Here is a 21,695-nt window from a genome sequence, read left to right on the forward strand (position 1 = left end):
TGAAAAATTAACCAAAAAAGAAAAACAAAAAACGTTCAAGGCTGCCTGTTTAGGCATGAATTGTGAATTGGGCTTATGTTAATAACCTAAGACATATCTTGGACACAGTTCATAAAATTTGAACATCTCATCAGAAATACACATTACATCAATGATGCAAGGGATTCAAACCAGAGCCCGCTAAACAAGCACATGCTGAAAATGATGACTTGAAGAGAAAAAAAAAGGGGGGTAAAGGTTATCCATCTATTCTGCCTTCATTGTAAGCAGGGGGCAACAACAGGTTGTTTGAATCCATGACTCCTGCGTAAATGTATAGCTGTGCTAACAGTTAGCATAGGTCCTGGGAAGTATTTAAATTTCTTACAAAAAACAATAAAATACCTACAAATACAATCAGTGCTACAGTCTGCATTACATTTCGTACTTGCCTTTTATTCACTTAGGCAATTTCTGTAAATCAACATATCAATGTGTGTAACAAAATGAAAACACTTGTCCCTGCAAAATATCAGGGTTCATTTTGAAGGTCAAGGGATAAAAAGCCAAACCGCTGATTCTTAGTGATATTAAAGGCAATTTTGTAAAATAGTAATCATGTTATACCTATCTACTCTGTGCAGTGGTTTCACACAGAGCAGCCCCAATCCTCCTCTTCTTGGGTCCTCCGTGGGCGCTCCTGGCCCCTCCCTTCTGCAGAGGGTCCCCAGGTTCTCTCTCGAGCTGCTGCTCTGTGAGTCCATTCACACACAGAGTCATGGCTCTACTCACCCCCTCTTTCTTCTCATTGGCTCACTGGCGGTGATTGACCATTGTTCCAGCCATTGAGTGGGGAGAGTCCCCAGAGAGCTGAGGGCCTCGTGCACATTACTGGATCACGATGGAGCTCAGGTAAGTATTGGGGGGGCTCCTGCACACAGAAGGATTTTTACCTTCAGCCTTTACAGCCACTTTAAAGCAGGGACGTTATAGTGGTTGCAAGTGAAGCCTGCACTGTACCGCCTCATCTTAGTCAATAGCCATAGAAGTATCATAGAAATATAAACATTACAGCTGCTGAGCTAAATTTTTCATCATGCCACAAAATCCTCTGTAGTTAAAGAGACACTGTCATATTACCCAAGCAGGGCAAAGTGACAGTGTCTCTACAATGCATTAACACCTCACACTCCTACCTCACACCTCCATATACTCACCTCACCAGTGCATAATTCAGTCATGTGATGGTGTTGTGATCTTCTCCCTTACAGTTCAAGTAATTTTTCTTTGACAGTTCTAAGAACAAGATGTCCCTTTTTGCCTTATTCCATTGGCAGCTTGAAATTTTGGACTCCCCTGTACTGTCTTTCGGTGACAATGGTCACCTGACCACACAAAGGTTTTTTTTTTTTCCCATAAAGTTTATTAATTATTATTATTATTATTATACAGTATTTATAAAGCGCCAATAGTTCGCTCAGCGCTGTACATTACAAAGGGGGACAGAACATGTGACAGAACAATACCAATACAATGCAAAACATGAGGGGATCGAGGGCATTAATAAACAAACTCAGAGCATACAATAGGTACAGGTAATACAAGGTATCAGTCGGAAATACAATAGGAGGTAATACACATACAGCAAACAAAAAGATACATAGTAATACATAGGCAAAGAATCAGACGTAAGTCATCCCAGGGAAAAGAAAACGGGACACACAAAGGTTTTAACCATTCCCGCTCTATTCAAAAGTATAGAATCAATTTCGGTAGCATGTGAAGAAAAAGCAAAATGTGGTGCAGAGCTTAAAATAAACCCCATACTAGCAACTTATGACTAAAGTGCCTGACTAATAAATACATTAAAAAATGTCATACATCAAATATAAATATAAAGTCATCATTCAAGTGACATTTAATCCATGAGGATCAATTAATCAGTGATTTTTTGCAAATAAATGAATAGAATAAATACAAACATGCAAAAACATCCAAATGTATTGTAAACATAAAAAATTAATGATGATATACTGTAGTTCCATCAAAACAAGACTGACATTTCCTCAGAAGCCAAAATTCTTGTAGTGTATGGAGAAACCAACTTTTCTACTCAAATACATACGTGTAAAGAGCGTCTTGAATCATCCTAGTCTTAAATGTTCTTTCCCATACCCAGCTGTGCAGTAATCCAAATGATTTCAAGTGCCAATTCACACACATAATAACCAGCCCCCACCTTCTGCTTTGGACCAAACTAAAATATATTAGCCAGGTCACATATGCTTCATTTTTATTACTTAGAAAAAATGTATAGATATATTTCAATTTATCTAAAGTATTTTAAAGTGTAAGTTTCCTTGGGGAGACACATGAACAGTGTTCAAAAACTCACCTGGATTTGACTGTTGGTTGGCAAAGCCTCCTTTAAACCTTCATTTCCAAGACCTGAATCCTCAGCATCAATCAGATTATCCACAGGGACGTTTGGATTCGTTGTCATGTATGTAAAGTCACTTTCTCCAGAATCCAAAGCCACACAAACATTGTAAGAGTAGGGAAGTGTTAGTGTTCCACTGGCATATTGAGACAGCATCCTGGGGTCAACTTGAGGATATAAATTTGAAGAGACGGGCCCATATACTGGGAATGGTTTAGACTTTCTGCATTTAGATATAACAGCCAACATGACTGTTATAATAAATAGCAAAGATATTACTGCTAGAGCAATTACCAAGTACAGCTGCAAACTGGATTGAGAATCTTCATCAGGAAAGTGATTGATAAATTTAGGAACTACTTGATGGAAATTATCTGCAACAACAAGAGTGATGGTAACTGTAGCAGAGAGTGATGGGATCCCATTGTCCTTTACCATCACAACAACCTTGTGATTCAGTGTATCCTTCTCTTGAAAAACACGTTGTGTTCGAATTTCACCTGTATGTTCATCAATGGAAAAGTGAGATGGTTCAGAAACTTGTACAAAATGATAAGAGAGCCAAGCATTATGTCCAGAGTCTGCATCCACTGCAACCACCTTTGTTATTAATGATTTAGGCTCAGCAGCAAATGGGACCATCTCAAATCCTGCTAATGTTCCAATGTCTGGAGATGGGTATAGGAGTTTTGGTGCATTATCATTCTGATCTATGACTTTGATAGTTAATGTTGTGTTGCTGCTGAGAGATGGGTGTCCATTGTCCCTAGCTGTTACTTCTATTACAAACTCCTTGTGCTGCTCATAATCAAATGATCTTTGGGCATAGATAACTCCAGTCTCTATATTAAGGGAAAAATAGGAAGACATTGAAAGATCTGTATTTGTGTTGGAAATAGAATACATTATTTTAGCATTGTCTCCAATATCATCATCGGAAGCCTGTACACTGTATATTGAGGCTCCTGGTAAATTGTTCTCTGGTACATAAGCAACATAAATAGATTCCATAAACATTGGGGGATTATCATTGACATCTGAAATCTCCAGTTTGATGGTTTTCTGACTGGAAAGTGGAGGAGATCCTCTGTCTGTAGCTAAAATTATTATGTTATAATTAGACACTTTCTCTCGATCCATAGGACCTGTTGTAACAATTGTATAAACACTGTTAGATGACAAAACTAAATTAAAAGGCATTTTTCCTGTGAGTTTACAGTCCACTTCTCCGTTTTCTCCTGAATCTTTGTCATGGACTCTGATTAGACCTATCATTGACCCAGGCTCAGTATTCTCAGGAATGGGTGAAGATGAGGATTTGATGAATATCTCTGGAGCATTGTCATTTTCATCTGTGACCTCTATCAATATCTTACAATGGGAAGCAAGTCCTCCTCCATCTTTAGCTTGAACAGACAGTTCATAGCTACTTGTTTCTTCAAAATCCAACTTTTTGTTGATGCTAATGTCACCAGTTTTGGAATGAATGATGAAAAGGCCAGAGGGATGGACATTTCCTGAAGTTTTGCTGAAGAAATAAGTGATTTGTCCATTTGTACCAGCATCATTGTCCACTGCATTTACATTGATTATTGTAGTATTTATTGCACTATTCTCATTCACACTAACTTTGTATATCTCTTGGGAAAATATTGGAAAATTATCATTAACATCAATAACAATGATTCGTATTACAGCTGTTCCAGATCTCACAGGATTTCCTCCATCCAGAGCTGTTAAAATCAGTTCATGAACATTTTGTAATTCTTGATCCAGTGATTTCTCTAACACAAGCTCAAGAGATTGAAATCCATCACTGCTAATCTTCTGATTTAGTGTAAAATGTGAATTGTCATTGAGTTTATATGTCTGTACTGAATTAATACCAATATCCAGATCTTCTGCATTGTGTAATGCAAACCTTGTTCCTGGTGATGTTAGTTCAATAGCTTCTATGGTGAAAGATTCAGGATAAAACACTGGAGGATTGTCATTAATATCCTGAATTTCTATTTTCACTTTAAAAATATTGAAAGGATTTTCAACCACAGCATCAAAGGCTAGGAAGCAGGTAGTTTCTGCCCCACACAATGTCTCTCTGTCTATCCTGTCCTTCACATAGAGATTTCCATTATCTACATTCACATAAAAATATTTCTCTGATATATGTGATATAATTTGCAGCTTTCTTGATGAGAGCTGTTTAATATCTAACCCAATGTCTTTTGCAATATTTGCTATCAGAGAGTCTTTTCTCATTTCTTCTATAATGGAATAATGAATCTGACCAGAGACTGAATGACACAACCAGGGAAATAAGAAGGAAAATATTACTTGCCATGTTATCCTTTTGTATGTCTGTGAATGGTGCTTCATCTCATCCATGTTCAGCATCTTTCATAAGTATCCTTTAGGATATTTAGCATTTGTGATCCAGAGAGAAAAAAGTACGTATATCTTAGTGAAAATAATAAAACATATAACCTGTTCAGAGAGAATCCAGAAATGGCTGTGCCTCTTCATGCAGATCTGCAGTGTGTGTGAATGGTGAAAATATCAGTGGATCTCCAGTTCCGTATTCTTCTCCTTATTGGTCAAACAGCGGCGCTCTGAGGCGTAAGTGAGGAACTGCAACACTGAAATACTATTCATCTATGATTTTTTTGTATTTTCATTGGTAAAACATTAAGGACAGGAAGTTATAATTTTAAATGACATATGATTGATTTAGATTTTTAATTATCTAATTAATTCAATAAAAATAAAAAAAAAGATAAAGTCTTTGTACGTTGATGCCTGCTATAGAAATCATCTAAATGTCTGGATTGCAAATAATTCAACTCAAGTGCTATGTAGGAGGTAAAGGTAACAGTAGAAGATTAACCATATATTTCCAAAGCACTTTTATTGAAGTACAACTTGAACCAATGCTTTTTGTTAGCTATTAACAGTGTGGGGAACAGTGGGATTTGTATTGCTGACTTTGTCCCCACTGATGACATTTTCCTTCACTTTCTGTGTGGTCACTAGGAGAGGATGTTAATGTATTTCTCTATTAAAAATACAATTATTTAACTTGGGAGGGACTTAAATCTAGTTGAAGGGGATGCAAACAGTAATCTAAACCTAGGAGAAAATCTAAACTCTATCTGTAAGAAAAAAAAAGTTTGGTTTGAGTTAGGCTTTAAAATCTGTTTCTTTTATGTAAGTCTGACAAACTTGAACCGTGTTACATGTATGTTTAAGTTCATTCATGATTCAGTTTCGTAGTACACTTTTGTATACTTTCCTACTAACACTTTATCCAGAAATCAGGTATACTGCAGTGTACATTCTATAAGATTGTATGCTAGTACAATTAGGTACATGTTTAACAGTTAATATAATACGTAATTATAGCAGGGGTAAAAACCAAATAACTTCTATTATTTTACATTTAAACAGTAGTAATCTAATATACTTTAAAATCAGTAAGCTACATACGTGCTTCTGAGCAGAACACTGTTTAGTGGCATTTTTTCTGCGAGTAATTTGTACTTAAGTAAAGTTACTCCTGTCTCACCCCACCTACTGACAAGAATCACTAGCCCCTCTGCTGATTAAGTTGCATAGTTAGTCTGGCTGAAAAAAAGACAAAAGTCCATCCAGTTCAACCATTGAAAGAAAAAAAGTTATAATCCTAAACCCACAATTGATCCAGAGGAAGGCAAAAAAACCCCAGCAAAGCATGAACCAATTTGCTCATGCCAGGGAAAAAAATCTCTTTTCCTCCAGACGTAAAGAGTTCTCCCTTGTCCTCTGTGATGACCTCAAGGTGAATAACTCTACACCGAGTTCACAATATGAACCACTGATGTATTTATACATGTTGATCATATCCCCCTTTAATCTCCTCTTCTCAAGAGAGAATAAATTCAGTTCCTCTAATCTTTCCTCATAGCTGATCTCCTCCATGCTTCTTATCGGTTTTGTTGCCCTTCTCTTTTCTCCAGTTCCCCAAAGTCCTTTTTGTGAATTGGTGCCCAAATTTGAACTACATATTCCAGATAAGGTATTACTAATGAGGCAGCACTGATACAGCACTATCTATGGATAGCTTTTAGGCTCAATACACACTGGCTTAAAATAACATTGCTCCAAGAGGAGTTTAGTTTTTACCTGCAGAAGCAACTGATGTTATCTTATGTGTCCATGAACATTAGGTAGTCTAGAGTTGTTTTGCGTTTTTGAGACCATTTTTATGACAGAAAAAAACGCCTAAACACTAGTACACAAAATGCTCAAAATTAGCGTTTTTTTCCTGCCAAAAACACTGCCTTTTTTTTTAAGCCAGTGTGCATGGAACCCTATGGCTCAGTTTCTGTGTACTTTGAACACTAAGTAGCTTAAGCATTTTGTTTCAAGCCCACCCACATCATTACCAAGAAGTTATTTCTTCTTTTTGAGTGGGTTATTTGTATTTACTGTATGCCCCAATGATGATAGCCTAAAGTCTTACTAACTGTACTCTACAAAGCAAGAAATAAACAAAAGAGATACAAAGCATACTTTTTTAATCAACACAGTAATTTATCAGATATATATTCACCTTCTTGCTAATAGAAATGGAAATGTGCATTCCTGTATGGTGGACAAACCATTGCACTGTTTGCCTACTACTTTTGGTTTTATTTTACTTCAGAAAATCTCATTATTTTGTTAAATCAAATGTCCATCATGTAAAACAACTAAACACAAATGGTAGTTATGGAAGGCTACCATGAAAGAAATTGCTGCTCTTCATAAAATTCTGCTCTCTGCAAAAGTTCACATGGATGTGCCAAAAAGCAAATTTGGTAAGACCATATTAGAGTCCAGACCTCAGCCCCCCCTGAAATTCTTTTTCAAAACCTGAAGAGAGCTGTCAGAACTACACGCTTTACTCAAAACAGTTTTAACGAGGAATGGTTTAAATGTCCTCCTACCAGGGGCGGACTGAACACTCATGGGGCCCCCAGGCAATAGGGGATCATGGGGCCCCTGTGTCCTTGCCCACACTCAACACGCCCAAAAAAAACTATTAAAGGTACCAGAGGCATTTCATGGGGCCCCTTACTGACCCCGGGCCCTCGGGCAGCGCCCGAGTGCTCAAATGGTCAGTCCGCCCCTGCTCCTAACCTTTGTGCAAGTCTGATCAGTAACTAAAGGACACTTTTCACTGAAATTATTGCTGCTAAAAATGTTTCTACCAGTTAATAAATATGATGCTTCATCTTTTCCAGATGAGGCTGTAAATGAAGGTATAATAGATCAGACAGCATTTTAGATCTTTATATGGATAGATAGAGAGATACACAGCAACTATACTAGACGCATTACCAGCTATAATAATACACTTGCTTGTAATGAAAATGAAATATGAAAAAAAAACTAAAAACACAATATATAATAACCTTATTCCACAAACGTACTCAACATATCTAAATAGTTATAGGACCTTGAGTATCCAGAGTTATGATCAAACTGAAATCACAAATCTTACAGTACACAAATATTTATTTACTTTTTGGGTCGAAAACTCTAATCCCATGGATCCTAATCCAGGGTCTAAGCCACCAACTCCTGTCCATTTACTCAAATTAAAAACTGAGCTGAAGTCCACACTGTAGTTCCTCACCTTAGTCAATAACTATGGAATTCTCATAGATATATGAACATTACAGTTGCTGTGTTAAGCCTTTCATCATACTACACGTTTCCCTATGGTTAAAGAGACCATGTCACATTGTCCATGCAGGAGGAAGTGTCCTCTGTGCTCCATTGTGCTGCAATTATCTATGGAAGCTTTGGGTGCTGACAATGCTGAGGCACTATATATATGCATGGAAATAACACAGCACTGTTGACCCAACATTGGAGGTGTCTGAAAGAACAGACATTTGGCAGGATAAACAGGCCTTAGGTCCCACATTTTGTTCAAAAGCCTCTCTTTCTCCTTTAATCCTTAGTAAACTATTACTTTTCCAATTTTTGTTATTCACACTTGATTTTTCTTATAACAAGATAGTTGTTGGGTAACTGTAAGGTAACCTCTTCTAAATGTGACACATGAGACAAAACAGATTTTTTTGCTAGGCAAATGGACATATGAAAAGTGCATACAGTCTTCAAAAATAACTGGTTGTGACCGCTGGTTGGCAAATATAACAATTTCTCTACAGTACTATAAAATGTAAGGAGAAAAATGGACAATGCTTTCAGTTTTCAAAAACTCACCTGGATTTGATTGCTGGTTGGCAAAGCCTCCTTTAAACTTTCAGTTCCAAGACCAGAATCATCAGCATCAATCAGATTATCCACAGGGACATTTTGATTAGTATTCATGTATGTAAAGTCACTTTCTCCAGAATCCAAAGCCACACATACATTGTAAGAGTATGGAAGTGTTAGTGTTCCACTGGCATATTGAGATAGCATCCTGGGGTCAACTTGAGGATATAAATTTGAACTGACGGGCCCATATACTGGGAATGGTTTAGACTTTCTGCATTTAGAGATAACAACCAACATGACTGTTATAATAAATAGAAAAGATATTACTGCAAGGGCAATTACTAAGTACAGCTGCAGGCTGGATTGAGAATCTTCATCAGGGAAGTGATTGACAAATTTAGGGACTACTTGTTGGAAATTATCTGCAACAACAAGAGTGATGGTAACTGTAGCAGAGAGTGATGGGATCCCATTGTCCTTTACTATCACCACAACCTTGTGATTCAATTTGTCCTTCTCTTGAAAAGCATGTTGTGCTCGAATTTCTCCTGTATGTTCATCAATGGAAAAGTAAGATTGCTCAGCTACCTGTGTAAAGTGGTAAGAGAGCCAAGCATTATGTCCAGAGTCTGAATCCACTGCAACCACCTTTGTTATTAATGATCCAGGCTCAGCAGCAAAAGGGACCATCTCAAACCACATTGATGCTCCAATCTCTGGAGATGGGTATAGGAGTTTTGGTGCATTATCATTCTGATCTATTACTTTGATAGTTAATGTTGTGTTGCTGCTCAGAGATGGGTGTCCATTGTCTTTAGCTGTTACTTCTATTACAAACTCCTTGTGCTGCTCATAATCAAATGATCTCTGGGCATAGATAACTCCAGTCTCTATATTGACAGACAAATAGGAAGACATATGACGATCTTCTGTATTTTTGTTGGAAATCGAATAAGCTATTTTAGCATTGTCTCCAATATCAGGATCATAAGCTTGTATACTGTATATTGAGGCTCCTGGTAAATTGTTCTCTGACACATAAGCAACATAAGTAGATTCCATAAACATTGGGGGATTATCATTAACATCTGAAATTTCCAGTTTGATGGTTTTCTGGCTGGAAAATGAAGGAGATCCTCTGTCTGTAGCTACAATCTGTATGTTATAAATAGATACTTTCTCTCGATCCATAGGTCCCGTTGTAACAATTGTATACACACTGTTAGATGACAAAACTAAATTAAAAGGTGCTTCCCCTGTGAGCTTACAGTCCACTTCTCCATTTTCTCCTGAATCTTTATCATGGATTCTGATTACAGCTATCATTTTTCCAGATGTGGAATTTTCAGGAATAGGGGAAAATATTGAGGTGATGAATATCTCTGGAGCATTGTCATTCTCATCTATTACTTCTATCAAAACCTTACATTGGGAAGCAAGTCCTCCTCCATCCTTTGCCTGAACAGACAGTTCATAATTTCTTGTCTCCTCGAAATCTAACTTCTTTTTGATTTTAATATCACCACTTTTGGGATGAATACTAAAAAGGCCAGAAGGATGGACATTTCCTGAAGTTTTGCTGAAGGAATAAGTGATTTGTCCATTTGTACCAGCATCTTTGTCTGTAGCATTTACATTGATTATAGTAGTATTTACTGCACTATTCTCATTCACACTAACTTTGTACAACTTATGAGAAAATACTGGAAAATTATCATTGACATCGGCAACAATGATTCTTATCACAGCTGTTCCAGATCTCACAGGATTTCCTCCATCCAGAGCTGTTAAAATCAGTTCATGAATGTTTTGTAATTCTTGATCCAGTGATTTCTCTAGCACAAGCTCAAGAGATTGATATCCATCACTGCTAATCTTCTGACTCAGTGTAAAATGTGAATTGTCACTGAGTTTATATGTCTGTACTGAATTAATACCAATATCCGGATCTTCTGCATTGTGTAATGTAAATCTTGTTCCTGGTGATGTTAGTTCAATAGTTTCTATAGTGAAGATCTCAGGATAAAACACTGGAGGATTGTCATTAATATCCTGAATTTCTATTTTCACTTTGAAAATATTGAAAGGATTTTCAACCACAGCATCAAAGGTTAGGGAGCAGGTAGCTTCTGCCCCACACAATGTCTCTCTGTCTATTCTGTCCTTCACACAGAGATTTCCATTATCTACATTAACATACAAGTATTTATCTGATATATGTGATACAATTTGCAGATTTCTTGATGAGAGCTGCTTAATATCTAATCCCAGGTCTGTTGCAATATTTGCTATCAGAGAGTCTTTTCTCATTTCTTCTACAATGGAATAATCAATCTGACCAGAGACTGAATGACACAGCCAGGAAAATAAGAAGGAAAATATTACTTGCCATGTTATTCCTTTGTATGTCTGTGAATTGTGGGTTGTCTCAATTATGTGCAGCATCCTCCAAAGGTGTCCTTTAGGATAGTTAATGTTTGTAATCCAGGGAGAAAAGAAAGGATGTATTTTTTTTGTCAAAATAATAAAATGAGTAGTTCTGTTCAGAGAGAATCCAGAAATGTCTCTGCCTCTTCATACAGATCTGCAGTGTGTGTGAATGATGAAAATACCAGTGGATCTCCAGTTCTGTATTCTTCTCCTTATTGGTCAAACAGCGGCGCTCTGAGGTGTAAGTGAGGAACTGCAACACTAAAATACTATTTCATCTTTATATTTTTTTAGCATTTACATTGGTACAATGTTAACTACAGGCAATTATAACTTAAAATTCTATAGGATATATGTTGATGTTTAATTATAATGACGTATAATGTTTAAAATAAAAAATTATATACAGTTTGTAGCATATATACATTATTTGTATTTTCATATCTCCTAGATTGTAAGCTCGAAAGAGCAGGGCCCTCGATCCTCTCATGTTTTGCATTGTATTGTATTGTTATTGTTCTGTCCCCCATTGTAATGTACAGCGCTGAATACTGTATAATAATAATAATATCTGGTAATCAAATCACCTAATGGTCTGAAATGTGAATGATTAAATTCAAATGCTATGTAATGGGTTGTAGTGGAATATTAACCATATATTTAAAAAAAACACGTTTATTGAAGCACTATTCCAACCAAAACCTTTTTTGTTATCTTTTAACAGTGTTATAAACATTTGGATTTTAATTGTTCCCATTGAAGATATTTTCCTTCACATCCTAGGTGGCCACTAGAAAAGGATGGCAATGGACATAAAAAAAATAACATCACCTTGTTTTGTTAGACTTAGGATAGGTTAGATCTGCTGTCAGGTTTCCAGTGCCATTTTTCTCCTAGGTAAAGCAAAATCTTCCAGAAGGGGACACATACAATAATAAAAACCTGGAAGAGGTTCTAAACTCTAAAAGTGTTTGGCTTGCGTTATTATTTAAGAACTGTTTCCTTTTTTAATCTGACAGACCTAAGCCTTCTTATATTTATGTTATAGTTTAGTTTTGTTTTACACTTTTTATGCTTTTCTTTTAGCACATTATCCAACAATTAGGTATACTGCAATGTACAGCCTATATGATTTTATTCTAGTACAAACTGGTACATGCGTAACAGTTTGTATAATAAGAAATTATAGCAGGTCTTAAAAAGAAATAACTTCTATCATTATGTGTTGTCTAAACATTAGTAATTAAAATTGCTTTAAAACAAGTACACTCAAATACACACATCTGAGTAAAGTCATGTTTAGTTGCATAATTTTCCTGGGCAGTATTAGCTGAATATTCTCTACTGATAGTTTGTACTCAAATAAAGGTACACCTGTGGCACCCCATCTACTGACAAGCATCACTAGCCCCTCTGCTGATGAGGTACTAGGAAGCACTATCCATGGATAACTTTTAGGTTAGGTGTTGTTTTGAACACCAAGTAAGTGATAAATTCTGTTACAAGCCCATTAACAAGATGTAGGCAGCCCAGTGGCTAAGTGGTTAGTACTTCCACCTGGCAGCGCTAAGGTTTTCGGTTCAAATCCCAACCACAGCACTACCTACTTAGATTTTGCATGTTCTCCCTGTGGCGGAATGTGTTTCCTCCCATTCTCCAAAGTCATGCTGGTAGGTTCCTTGGCTCCTATTTAAATTTGCCCTAGTATGTTTATGCATGAATGTGAGTTAGGGACTTTAGACTGTAAGCTCCTTAAGGGAAGGGACTGATGTGAATGTACAATACAGTATATATGTAAAGAGCTGCGTAAATTGTTGGTGCTATGTAAGCACCTGAAATAAATAAAAGAAGTAATTTCTCCTTTTGGAGTGAGTTATTTGTATATACTCATGTCCCAATGACCATTGTCTAAAGTCTTACTAACTGTACTCTTGAAAGCAAGAAATATACAAAAGAGATACAAATCAAACTTTTTTTTACCAACATAATAATTTATCAGATATTCCTTCACCTTCTTGCTAATATAAATGGAAATGAGCCTTCATGTACAGTATGGTGGATAAATCATTGTTCTTTGTGCCTACTACTCATTGTCTATATTTTTCTTTCGGAAAATATCATGAACCTGCTAAATCAAATGTCCACCATGCAAAATTGCTAAACAAGAATGGTATTTATGGAAGGATACCATGAAAGAAACCAGTATTCTTCCGAAAATTCAGCTACCTGCAAAAGGATACACTGGATGCCTTTGCTGTCATTTTGGTATAGCTGGGCATCACGTGCATCCTGTTAAGGAGGGATGGGCTACTCCAGGCACACCTGCCCATAACCTATCCATTTATACATGTGCTCCTACTATGTAGGCTTTAGAAATTTTGACTGGCAAGGGTTGCTGGGAAATCTTTTGTTGTGCTACAAAATGTCACCTGGAAGTACCACAAAAGAGAATGTGTATTTGGAAGGGTCATGTTAGAGTCCATGTTAGAGTCCAGACCACAAACCCATTGAAAAAATTTTGCAGAACGTGAAGAGGAAGAAAGCAAGGAATCCAAGAACTGCAGAAGTTTGTAAAATAGTTTTTAGGGAGGAATGGTTTACATGTCCCCCTAACCATTGTGCTGATCAGTAACTAAAGGACACTTATGGTGGACGTTATTGCTGCTAAAAAGAAGTTCTGCCAGTTGCAAAATACAATGGTTTATGGTTTATTTTTTTCCAAATGAGACTGTGAATGTTTAACAAGTATATTTAATGAAGATATGATAGATGTCAATGATGTGTGTTTAATTTAAATTGACTGTGTGTATCTATTACTTTGACTTAGCTGAGGATTGAACTTTCATGAGTAGATCTGGTAAATTTAAAAGATTTTTAGATAGATAGATAGATAAATAGATAGATAGATAGATAGATAGATAGATAGATAGATAGATAGATCAACAACAACTATATTAGACATTTTACTAGAGGTAATACTGTAAAACAGTTGTCTTTAAGAAAAACAACATTTGGAGAAAAAAATCTGAAAACAAATTATCTAAGTATTGTATTCCACATACTTACTCCACATATATAAATAGTCATAGTATTTTGAAAACACGTAGTTATGATCATACATACTGGAGTCACAAATTTTAGTTGGTATGTCTATTTGCTTAATTAAAGTGGCTGTAAAGGCTCAAGGTTTTTACCATCATGCATTCCTTGCATGAAAGTAAAAAATCTTCTGAGTGCAGCCCCCCCCAGCCCCCCCTAATACTTACCTGAGCCCCATCGAGATCCAGTGATGTGCAGGACAGCCTCAGCTATCCCAGGTCTCTGTCTCCTTGGCTGAGACAGCAAGTGGGAGCCATTGGCTCCCACTGCTGTCAATCACAGCTAGTCAGTCAATGAGGAGAGAGAGGGGGCGGAACCAAACCGCAGCTTCATTTGTGAATGGACACACGAAGCAGCGGGTGCTCCCATAGCAAGCTGCTTGCTATGGGGGAACCTGACAGAAAGGATAAGCTAGGAGAGCCTGCGGGGGGACCCAAGAAGAGGAGGATCCAGGCTGTACTGTGCAAAACCACTAGACAGAGCAGGTAAGTATAGCATGTTTGTTGTTTTACAAAAAAAAGGAACATTTAGTATCGCTTTAAGTTTTAAATGCATTACACAGTACACAAATATTTATTTACTATTTATAACTTCCGAAAAAAATAAAATTATAGCAAAATATAATTACCAGTCACTAAATTACATTTATTGGTCATCAGATGTTATAAGTATTTATTTCTCTTACAAAAATCAATAAAATATCAGTACATCAAGTGCTACAGGCTACTACATGTAATACCTGCCTTTACTTCACTTTAGACAAATTCAGTAAATACCATATTGATGTGCAAATGAAAACAATTGTCCCTGCAAATCAGCTGGGCCCATTTTGAAGAACATAGGGTAAAATTTCTGGCTCTTAAAGCAGAGGCTGAACCACCAACCCCTGTCCATTTATTTACTCAACAAAAACTGAAGTGAAGCCCGCACTGTGCTTCCTAACCTTAAGTGATAACAATAGAATTCTCATAGAAATATGAACAAAACAGCTGGTGTTTTAAGCATTTCATCACGCTACAAGTTTCTTTATGGGTAATCACTTGTCTATTCAGAAGCCCGGGACCACAGAAAACGGCTTCCACAGTCAGAGCAGAAGAAACAGATCTGTGTTTGAATAGCTTCATTGGAGGGCAGGGGAGACATTGGGGGTCTAACAGATCCCCAATGTCTCCATAAAGAGGACCTGTCACCTGCCCATGCTATCTTGATAGCCCCTTTGTAATAATAATAATGTTTTAAAAAACAGAAAACATAAATAAATTAAATTAAATAAATACATATAACACAAAAATACCATAACCCCTGTGAATGTCATAGTGACATTCATTCTAGGGCTAGAATTCACAGTTAAATCTAAACTGATAACCTGTAAAGGCTTCTAAAGAGTCACCTATGGAGAATTTTGGGTACCATCGTTTTCTGTGATTCCATGGGCATACGTAATTTTAAGACTTGGCATGTTTGGTATCTATTTACTCAACACAACCCCATCTCTTATATTTTACCAAAATACTGATCCTAATATTTTGCTTGTTTGCAGTAAAATTCCTATTGGTGCATTTTTTTCTGAAAATATGCATTTGATAAATAACTGTGCAAATATCTGCAAATATAAAAAATTGCAACTACTACCATTTTTTTTTTATTCTCAGGATCTCTGTTTTTAGAAAATATACACTTTTTGTTAAGTTTATGCTAATGTCTACCAAAAATGCAGATTTTACATGTGTGCAAAAAATTGTGAATATTGCCTTGGTAGACAAATGTAAAGAAGCCCTGTCACATTGTCCAAACAGGATGAAACTTCCATTGTGCAGTTCCATTGCATGCTGCAATCAGGTATGGAAGGTTTGGTTGCTGACAGTGTTGGGGCATAACATAGCACTGTTGACCCAATACTGAAATGTCTGAATCAACAGATATTTGGCAGGATAAAAAGGCTATTGTTACGGAATAACCTGGAGGTAAACTTTAATATTCCACTTGTCTTAAGCCCCACATTTTGTTCCAAGGCCTTTTTTCCACCCTTAATCCTCATTAAACATCAAACCTTTGTTATTTACACTTAATCTTTCTTATAGCAAGCTAACTGCTAGATCTCAAGTGTGAAAGTGAGTCAAAATATAGATTTATTGCAGCTTCTCTAGAGTGTTAAAAATGTAAGGTTCTTAGAAGAGACAAATGGACAATGTTTTCACTTTCAAAAACTCACCTGGATTTGATTGTTGGTTGGCAAAACGTCCTTTAAACCTTCATTTCCAAGACCTGAATCATCAGCATCAATCAGATTATCCACGGGGATGTTTTGATTTGTTGTCATGTATGTAAAGTCACTTTCTCCAGAATCCAAAGCCACACATACATTGTAAGAGTATGGAAGTGTTAGTGTTCCACTGGTATATTGAGATAGCATCCTGGGGTCAACTTGAGGATATAAATTTGAACTGACGGGCCCATATACTGGGAATGGTTTGGACTTTTTGCATTTAGATATGACAGCCAACATGACAGTTATAATAAATAGCAAAGATATTACTGCTAGAGCAATTACCAAGTACAGCTGCAAACTGGATTGATTATCTTCATCAGTGAAGTGATTGACAAATTTAGGAACTACTTGTTGGAAATTATCTGCAACAACAAGAGTCATGGTAACTGTAGCAGAGAGAGTTGGGATCCCATTGTCCTTTACCATCACCACAACCTTGTGATTCAGTATATTCTTCTCTCGAAAAACATGTTGTGTTCGAATTTCTCCTGTATGTTCATCAATAGTAAAGTAAGATGGTTCAGACATTTGTATAAAATGATAAGAGAGCCAAGCATTATGTCCAGAGTCTGAATCCACTGCAACCACCTTTGCTATTAATGATCCAGGCTCAGCAGCAAAAGGGACCATCTCAAACCACGTTGATGCTCCACTCTCTGGAGATGGGTATAGGAGTTTTGGTGCATTATCATTCTGATCTATTACTTTGACAGTTAATGTTGTGTTGCTGCTGAGAGATGGGTGTCCATTGTCCTTAGCTGTTACTTCTATTAAATAGTCCTTGTGCTGCTCATAATCAAATGACCTTTGAGCATAGATAACTCCAGTCTCAATATTAAGAGAAAAATAGGAAGATATAGGAAGATCTTCTGTATTTTTGGTAGAAATGGAATAAATTATTTTACCATTGTCTCCAATATCATCATCAGAGGCCTGCACACTGTATATTGTTGCCCCTGGTAAATTGTTCTCTGGTACATAAGCAACATAAGTAGATTTAATAAACAGTGGGGGATTATCATTAACATCTGAAATCTCCAGTTTGATAGTTTTATGACTGGAGAGTGGAGGAGATCCTCTGTCAGTGGCTACAATTGTTATGTTATAATTAGACACTTTCTCTCTATCCATAGAACTTGTGGTCACAATTGTATAAAAACTGTTAGATGATAACACTGCATTAAAAGGCATTTCTCCTGTGAGCTTACAGTCCACTTCTCCATTTTCTCCTGAATCTTTATCATGAATTCTGATTACAGCTATCATTGTTCCAGGTGCAGTATCCTCAGGAATGGGTGAAGATGAGGATTTGATGGATATCTCTGGAGCATTGTCATTCTCATCTATGACATCAATCAATACCTTACAATGGGAAACAAGTCCTCCTCCATCCTTAGCTTGAACAGACAATTCATAATTTCGTGTCTCTTCAAAATCTAACTTTCTGTTTATTTTAATATCACCACTTGTTTGTTCAATACTGAAAAGGCCAGAAGGATGGATAGTTCCAGAGGTTTTGCTGAATGAATAAGTGATTTGCCCAAATGTACCAGCATCTTTGTCTGTAGCATTTACATTGATTATAGTAGTATTTATTGCACTATTTTCATTCACACTAACTTTGTATACCTTGTGAGAAAATATTGGAAAATTATCATTAGCATCAATAACAATGATTTGTATTACAGCTGTTCCAGATCTCACAGGATTTCCTCCATCCAGAGCTGTTAAAATCAGTTCATGTACATTTTGTAATTCTTGATCCAGTGATTTCTCTAACACAAGCTCAAGAGATTGAAATCCATCACTGCTAATTTTCTGACTCAGTGAAAAATGTGAATTGTCACTGAGTTTATATGTCTCTACTGAATTAATACCAATATCCAGATCTTCTGCATTTTGTAAGGCAAATCTTGTTCCTGGTGATGTTAGTTCAATTGTTTCTATACTGAAGATATCAGGATAAAACACTGGAGGATTGTCATTAATATCCTGAATTTCTATTTTCATTTTAAAAACATTAAAAGGTTTTTCAACCACAGCATCAAAGGATAGGGAGCAAGTAGTTTCTGCCCCACACAATGTCTCTCTGTCTATCCTGTCCTTCACATAGAGATTTCCATTTTCTGCATTCACATACAAATATTTCTCTGATATATGTGATACAATTTGCAGATTTCTAGATGAGAGCTGTTTAATATCTAATCCAATGTCTTTTGCAATATTTGCTATCAGAGAGTCTTTTCTCATTTCTTCTACAATGGAATAATCAATCTGACCAGAGACTGAATGACACAACCAGGAAAATAAGAAGGAAAATATTACTTGCCATGTTATCCTTTTGTATGTCTGTAAATGGTGCTTCATCTCATCCATGTTCAGCATCTTCAGATAGTATTCTTTAGGATATATAATATTTGTAATCCAGAGAGAAAAAGTAGGTATTTTTTAGTAAAAATATTAAATTATGTAAGCAGTTGAGAGAGAATCCAGAAAATGTCTGTGCCTCTTCATGCAGATCTGCAGTGTGTGTGAATGATGAAAATACCAGTGGATCTCCAGTTCTGTATTCTTCTCCTTATTGGTCAAACAGCGGCGCTCTGAGGTGTAAATGAGGAACTGCAACTCTGAAATACTATTTAGCCTATGCTTTTTTAGCATTTTCATTGGTACAATGTCAAGGATAGGAAGTTATAATTCAAAGTTCTAGATCTAATCAGATTTTTTTTTATTATTAGGTATTAAGTTTAAATGAATAAATATAAATGTAGCATTCATAAATACTTTGTAGATGTATACCTGATATAGAAATCATCAAAAGGGCTAAACTGTGAACAATTCAATTGATATTCTGTCTAACAGGCAACACACTAATTTATATGAGACAACTGCACCTTCTTCCTAACACAAACAGAAATATGCTTTCATGTATGATGGACAAAGCATTGCACAATTTGTCTACTTTTTTCTGTCTTTTTTTCTGAATTAGAAAATGTATTTAACTTGCTAAATCAAATATCCACTATACAAAACCACTAGACAAAATGGTATTTATGGAAGTACACCATGAAAGAAACCACCTCTGTTCAGAAAATTCTGCTGCCTGCAAAAGATCACAAAAAGTGTATTTGTAGTGGCCATGTCAGAGTCCAGACCTCAACCCCACTGAAATACTTTTGCATAACCTGAAGTAAGCTGTTCTGTAAGGACCCAGAACTGCACAATTTACTGAAAAAGAGTTTAACTCCTTCATGCCTAAGGGTAAAACAAATCTTAACGCCTAAGACAATTTTGCAACTTTGACATGTAAATCCATACATATAATCACAACTACTTTGTACATCCAGGAGAATTATTCCTTTTTTTTTCAGGACAAATTGGGCTGTCATTTGGTGGTAAATAGCAATGGATATCTCCTGATTTTTTATTATCAAAGGAAAACTGGCCCAAAATAGTAAAAAAAATAAAAAAAAAATAAAAAAAAATATATATATATATATATACATTTTTTTTTAATTTAGCTGTGTGTTTCTTGTCACTACCATAACCTACCACCAAAGAACAACCCAAAATAAATTTTCCAGCTCTTGACGATCGCTGAAAATCCCCCATGGTTGAGACTTTAAAGGCATCAAATTAATAAATAAGAGCTATATCAATCTTTATTGAACATAGATACGTTTAAAAAATTATCAGCCACAAAATATTGTGTAGGTGGTTACTAAAAAGTAATTGCAATATCACCATACAAGGGTATATCAACAGAGACTAACTCTGAAATGCGTCAGTGTTACTCAGAAACTCTGTAATGTTGATATACCCGTGTATGGTGATATTGTAATTACTTTTAGTAACCACCTACACAATATTTTATAGCTGATAATTTTTTAAACATATCTATGTTCAATAAAGATTGATATAACTCTTATTTATTCTTTGATGCCTTTAAAGTCCATGGGGTTTTTTCTCTAATATAACTATATACATTAGGGATATTGGCATCTATTATAGATACCTCAGGATCATTTCCTATATTGGTATAGGTGTAGGCCATTTACATACCCCATGAAGCCTGACTGGAACACTCCCAGGAAGATGCTAGGACGTTGCTAAAAGTGGACTAGTCATTACTGCTCACCTCCTCCATCACAGGCGTGAGCTCTCAAACCCTGAGCTCACAGTTATTGCATCAGGGGAGAGCAAGAACATGTGGGGGGTTTGGATAGAAGAAAAAGCTTACTCTTGTGATGATAGAGGTGAGCAGTAATGGCTAGGCCTCACCTAACCACATCCTAGCAACATCCTGCAGTATTCCAGTCAGGCTTCATGAGTTATGGAAATGGTCTACACCTATAGCAAAGGCATTATTCAACTTTAGATAGAACTGCACAGTTTGTTTTTTATCTACAGACACCCCTTATCTACATAGGAAGTTTTTTGTAAAAGTGAACTAACTCTTTAAAGCAGGGGCTGAGCCACCAACCCCTGTTCATTTACTCCACAAAAACTTAAGCAAAGCCCGCACTGTAGGTCCTCACTTTGGTTGCTAACTATAGAATTCTCATAGAAATATACACATTACAGCTTCTCTTTTAGTTCTTTCATTATACTACAAGTTTCCCTATGGTTAAAGAGACCAAGTCACATTGCCCAAGCAGAAGGAAGCTTCAAAAGGTAAGAAAACTGAGCGAGCGATAAAATATAAACTCATAAAAGCAGCTATGCACAGTAAAGGAAACCATAAACCTTTCAAGAGAGATATAAATAAGATAAGTGCAGCGCTTAATGTAATCTTGATAAATGTATAGTAAAAACGTTCATATATAGGTTGATAGTCCACAGTAAAAAGAGCTCAAAGGTGATTATAATATTCCCAAAGTCGTCACTTTCATAGACTCGGTGAGAGGCAGGATATGTATAAAATGCGCACTCACCGGACGCGCAAAGATAATGTGCAATATATCAGCAAAATGGAGGTCTGCCAGGGGGTCCCTTTCAGGATACAAATGGAATCAGCCCAGGATGGGTGAACATCATCCACGCATTTCATACACTAGTAGGTCTTCATAAAGGGTGTCACACCCTGGTGACTATCCCACTGTACTGAAGAGGCTGCATCCATGTCCTTAAAGACAGCCAAGCATTATGTTTGAATATATATCCAGATGATGTTTATCCATCCCGGGCTGATTCCATTTTTATCCTGAAAGGGACCCCCTGGCAGAC

At 36.4% G+C, this 21,695-nt stretch overlaps 1 protein-coding gene across 32 annotated transcripts in view; it reads right to left on the reverse strand.

Moving 5' to 3' along the window:
• The window catches only part of LOC149474329 (protocadherin gamma-A3-like), a 440,639-nt gene that overhangs the window by 165,293 nt on the left and 253,651 nt on the right, over positions 1–21,695 (reverse strand). The window contains exon 1 of one of the 32 annotated variants that reach the window (XM_089657274.1): positions 16,413–18,965. The exons of 29 other annotated variants lie outside the window; for them this stretch is intronic. In XM_089657274.1, coding sequence (XP_089513400.1) covers positions 16,413–18,854 — 2,442 coding nt within the window. In that variant the 5' untranslated portion in view covers positions 18,855–18,965. Of the gene's footprint in view, positions 1–2,374; positions 4,926–8,674; positions 11,252–16,412; positions 18,966–21,695 lie in introns of those variants that run through there. 2 more of the 32 variants (XM_089657335.1, XM_089657524.1) reach the window with 2 other exon arrangements.

The sequence above is a fragment of the Staurois parvus genome, unplaced genomic scaffold (assembly GCF_062004578.1).
Source record: "Staurois parvus isolate SC_StPar_1 unplaced genomic scaffold, SC_StPar_1.0 ptg000006l, whole genome shotgun sequence".
In the NCBI taxonomy this organism is placed as follows: Eukaryota; Metazoa; Chordata; class Amphibia; order Anura; family Ranidae; genus Staurois; species Staurois parvus.